At 45.6% G+C, this 4907-nt stretch overlaps 1 protein-coding gene across 1 annotated transcript; it reads right to left on the minus strand.

Moving 5' to 3' along the window:
- Positions 1–5: 5 nt before the first annotated feature.
- On the minus strand, positions 6–3121 carry LOC148329007 (uncharacterized). The gene is made up of 2 exons (XM_088306757.1): positions 2865–3121; positions 6–1039 (listed from the first exon to the last, which is right to left on the minus strand). The coding sequence occupies exon 2, from the start codon at positions 1023–1025 to the stop codon at positions 273–275; it is 753 nt and encodes a 250-aa protein (XP_088162883.1). The 5' UTR covers positions 1026–1039; positions 2865–3121; the 3' UTR covers positions 6–272.
- Positions 3122–4907: the final 1786 nt, after the last annotated feature.

The raw sequence follows: 4907 nt of genomic DNA on the forward strand, positions 1-4907 counted from the left end.
TTTTTGGCATACCCACTAATTTAATATACTTTTAATAGTAGACAACACTCTTACAGAGGTCGCCAGACATGTTTTTTTGTTTACTTTCATCCGACAAGCTCTTAGATCCAACCTCGTAAGTTCCATGTGGGATCTGTCCGACTTCCCAACAATCTGGAATGCAGGATTAGCGACTGCACCCCTCTGAGGCGCTGAAACATTTACAAGACTAACATCTGTTCGTGGAAGATAGTGTTTGGTATGTCCAATTTCTCTGAACCCTGCAAAAATTATCACGGCTCAGCGAGTGCAGGGCAGGTCCGTGTGTGAAAGTTAATCTCGCTGGAGTTGTCTGGGAAGGCGGAGGAGTGAGGAACGGATGGGTCGGGGGAGGACGAGTGAGGCTCCTGGTGGTGCAGAACCTGAGCCAGGAGTGTTGACTTGCCTTCCCCCTCAGTACCGTCCTCTGCATCCAGATGATGGGGCGGTGATCTGTTGATGTCGTCAATGTTCTGGTAAGCCAAAGAAAGAGAAGTGGGGCCGATGCTCCAGTCTTGGTTGGAGAGAGGGAGAGTAAAGCACCCCTGCTCCCCGTCTCTGATCTCCCACTGTTCCTGACTACTGAAGCTGGCTTGTTCTTGTGAGTCCTCCCAGCCAAGATCTCCCTTCAGGTCCTCGAGGTCGTCGCACATCTCCAGCCTGTGGACCTCCCGATCGCGGTTCTCGTAGAGCAAGGTAGCGGCGCAGATGAAGATGAACAAGCCGACGCCCATTACCACGGGCCCGGCCAGTTTCATCCTGTCCACATGGCTGGACCCCCGCCCGCCCGTGGGCCTCGGCACCGCCGACACGTACCCGGCCACGGCCACGCTCATCCCCGCCAGCACCACCACCACGCCTACCATGAGCCACACGCCCGGTGCCGAGCGCAAGTGGAGTTGGGTCCGGGTGGCGTTGCTTTTTCTCAGGTGACATGCTGGGAGGCAGGCTGCTGGTGATGAGTGGGAAGAGAAGGGGCTGCTGACAGGACTGCTGTCAGCTGTCATCCTCTTGATCCAAACTGCGAGACAAAGTGTGCAGATTTAGGAAGAAGGCGGGGGCACTGTGGGTTTTTGGAGAGGACACGACAGGAAATAGCTGCTTTAATAGGACATGTGCTGACTTAATGAGACGCCTGTCCTCTGTGGAGCAGCAGCAGGATCTTTTACCTCACACTGGAACATTAAAACTATCACTGATGACTACATTAGACGGGGGAAATACCTAAAAAAAAAAATCCTTCATAAGGTGTCGTGCATTTTGCATACATTTGATTGGCACAGTCAGTATATGTTGAGTTGGCTGTAGCTCATCTGTTACCACTTGAAGTTTGGAAGCCTAAGGTCTCGCTGCTGACAAAATGTGAAAATTGCAACAAGTTGTTGAAAAGATGCTAGTCGGTGTGTGAGATTTGGTTCTCTGTGTGGTGTGCCGCGCTTATATCTCCGTGTCTGTTGAAGTTGGAAACCCAGCTTTTATTTCCCGAAGACTATGATGTAATGTTTTTGGAGCAAAAATGTATACACAAAAAAAAGTTTTATTAAGATGTTCACGAATGTCCGTCGTGACAGGGTTTTGAACCTCATTCATTGTGTCGCAAATGAGCAGTGTTACTCATTAACAATTTTAAAAAATGTTGCATTAAATTGACTTCAACATCAGTCAATTGGGAAACAGTTTCAGTTTTTCATCCCGTCCAAATCCGATCTTCAACCCATTCTGCTGCATCTAAATTATTACTCTCATCTTTGTTCAAAGTAACTTAAATCCTTCTATTTTTGTCCATCATTGGACATGCCAGGAGGGCGGCCATTTTGTCACGTCTGTCGACTGAAAATGACATCACTCTTGCTGAGGGGTTAGGTAACAACCAATCATGGCTCAGCATCAGAAAACAGGTGAGCCTTGATTGGTCGTGACCTAATCCTTGAACAACTGTGATGTCATTTTCAGTCGACAGAAGTGACAAAATGGCCGCCCCCTGACATGGCTAAAAATCGGTAGCTTTTGCTGCTTAACTCATATTCGACAAATATGATATTAATCAGAATGCCATGTTTAGGTTGTGAAGCCGCATCAAACATAATATTGCAAATAATTTTGGGGTTTGACTTCCCCTTTAAGTGTTAAATTAATTTTAGAATTATTTATTTACTTGAAATGAGTGTCTCTGCTCAGCTGGTGACGCATCTCGGAATCGACGAGAGAAGGTCTCCGTTTAAACTGTGTATCCACTTTTGTTAACAATTGGTGGTGTATCTTTCTCGTGTTAAATGCGTGCCTCAAATATCTATTAAAGTTGGAAAACCAAACTAAAAGATGCCAGCCCCACCATTTGCAGAGGAATAAATAAACAGCTGTTTGCTGCTATTTCTTGAAAGAGAGCACCATAGTGTCTGTCCACTCGTTGCTCTCTGCTGTCGTGTTCCGGTCAGAGCACCCACTACTTTTTGCGGAAACAGACACTCGTCACAATGGGATTGAACAAACAAACAAGTGGTCCCCATTTTGGTTCACAATTCAAATTTCCCATTGGAATTTTGAATAAGTACATCAATTGTCCTGGTCGTGGGAAGTGCGCGCAACCATGTTTCCTCTCAGACTGGACGTGGTTTGACCCCTTTCAGTGGCACTTTACCGCAGTCATTCCCAAGTCATCATTTAGCCTCAAGCAGCAGAACATTTAAAGTGTGGAGGAGGGAGGGAGGGAGGGGGGGTGATGCGTGTGCTTCAAGGGCGCAAAGTGTGAGCGTGATGTAGCCATCAAAGTGCTCTTCACAGTCTTGCACTGTTGCTGGCTGCACTGCAGTTGTTCACAAAAAAAGAAAGAAAAATTGCCGACTTGCCTCGTTTTGCTCCACAGTGCGAATCATGGTCCTCACTCAACGAGCATCAGTTGCCTCCTGCACTTCTTCACTCCAACATCCTCTTTGGGCTTTTCATGCTCAAATGGAGACTTTCCCCTTCTTTTCCGCCGCTTGCTTCTTGCAGCGCCCCACACCACTGTTCAACTGAAGCTCCCTTTTTCTTTTTCTTTTTTTATTCTAGGAAGTAACTGTTGTTATAAAAGTGGTGCAAAGCTGCTCTGCCTCTCCTCGCTCTGTGTGCTTATGAGCGCATGTGTGTGGAGGAGGGGTCGTGGGAATCAGGGGCAGTCCCACGATGAGTCGTGTTATTCTTGGTGGTTGTCATGTTCACATTGATGTAAAAATATGGACTTTGGTTGGAAAAAAAAATGATTTGCATAGAAAAGCGTTTGTGTGCGCATAGTATCAGAATAATCATGCATGACCAAATGTTGGTGCATACTGGATTTTAAATCGGTGACCATTAGAACGTTCTGAAGGCACACCATCAAACAAAAACATCACAAACAATGCAAATTATTCACAAATTTTACTAACAGGTTTTTGAGTATAAGTGGAATTTAGAGTTCAACTGGAGCATTCATAACAAGACAGTTCGGTTTTATTTCAGAATTTTTATGTAATTCTTTTCTCTTCAGATGAAGTCGAAGTTCATTCTGCGGCTGTGATAGGGAGTGGGGAAAGTGAAGTCTGTTTCATAAAAGAGGGTTCAAGTCATGACCTGGCACGGTGAAGCATGCGTCACAACCTAGCAGACAAGTGCTGATGATCCAATGCCAACACTGCAATAATGGTACTCTGGAAATGTTCGGCAAAGGATCCACTTTGCTGATAACAAGACACTGTAGTAGCTCTCAAAACCACCTACAGATGCATCATCATGGGATTTAAATTTGTATGTGCGGCCTGTTAAATAAACGCATTAGACTGATGATTCAGACGATTAAACGCCTAATACAGCTCAGTATTTTTTTTAGGGGGCCGATACCCAGACAGAGAAACTCCCAACAGAGACCTGCATGTCTGTGTATTTTGAAGCTTCAAGTGTGTTTCGATAAGACTGTTCTGCTTTATTGGACAGCCAACAACATCTCTTTATTTTCTTGCCGTCGGGCTCTATGGCTAGTAAACACAGTTTGTTTCTCCCCAGCACTGAATTTACCACCGTGAAAGGAAGACTCGCTTTAAAGTTATTTTCTGCATAGTCTATGTGCTCAAATGACCTGCTGGAGTGCTCCTTCTTGTACAGAAAGTGTAAAAGTCTGGCACTGTCTGAAGGAGCTGCTCAGGGACTCTGCGATTAATTGCAGGGGGGCTGCGTCCATGATGGATGTTAGCTTCTGTCTTCCAGCTTTGATGTAGTTCATTTGGTAGCCAGCCCTGGGATTGGCTGGCAACCAGTTCAGTGTGTACCCGGCCTACTACCCAAAGACAGCTGAGATCCGGCACACCCGTGAAAACTCGTGACAATAAGCGGTTTGAATAATGGATGGATGGATTTGGTAACCAAGGACAAGGGCTTTCTTAAGCACTCGGTTAAGTCTATTTCTATCTTTCATTGTGATGCCTCCTCTCCACCACACAATGATGTAAAACTATGTAGAGACCACCTTCACGACAACCTTCTTTCCCGTGTCAATTGCAACCACAGGGATCTTAGGATAACATGGAGCTTCCTCAAAAGAAAGAGGAAAGGAATTTTTTCGTACAATGCGCCCCTTTTGAGCTGCGTGCCTACAATGACGCGAAGCCAGTCGCGGCAAAGACATCAGACCATTTCATGTACGTGGGCAAGAAATTTTATTCATATTTTTTTTTTGTATAGATAACACTTGAAAAAATCAGTTTAATAAGCGTGTACCGACTAAATTACAATGTCCATGCATTTCTTTTGTTGGGAACGTCGCCCCTGCCAACATGGCCGCCACCTAGCCGGGTAGACTCTGCGGTGGTCGTGATGTTCTTCTCTTAACCACTGGGGGGCAGCAATGAACTAAAACCTCCCTTGTCTGCCGAAAATAC

Source organism: Idiotropiscis lumnitzeri, chromosome 10, assembly GCF_059441095.1.
Source record: "Idiotropiscis lumnitzeri isolate Australia: NSW breed Sydney's pygmy pipehorse chromosome 10, RoL_Ilum_1.0, whole genome shotgun sequence".
NCBI lineage: Eukaryota > Metazoa > Chordata > Actinopteri > Syngnathiformes > Syngnathidae > Idiotropiscis > Idiotropiscis lumnitzeri.

What these genes read in the sequence shown, in the direction of transcription:
- LOC148329007 (XM_088306757.1), bottom strand. Translation starts at nt 1,025, where the DNA reads ATGACAGCTGACAGCAGTCCTGTCAGCAGCCCCTTCTCTTCCCACTCA.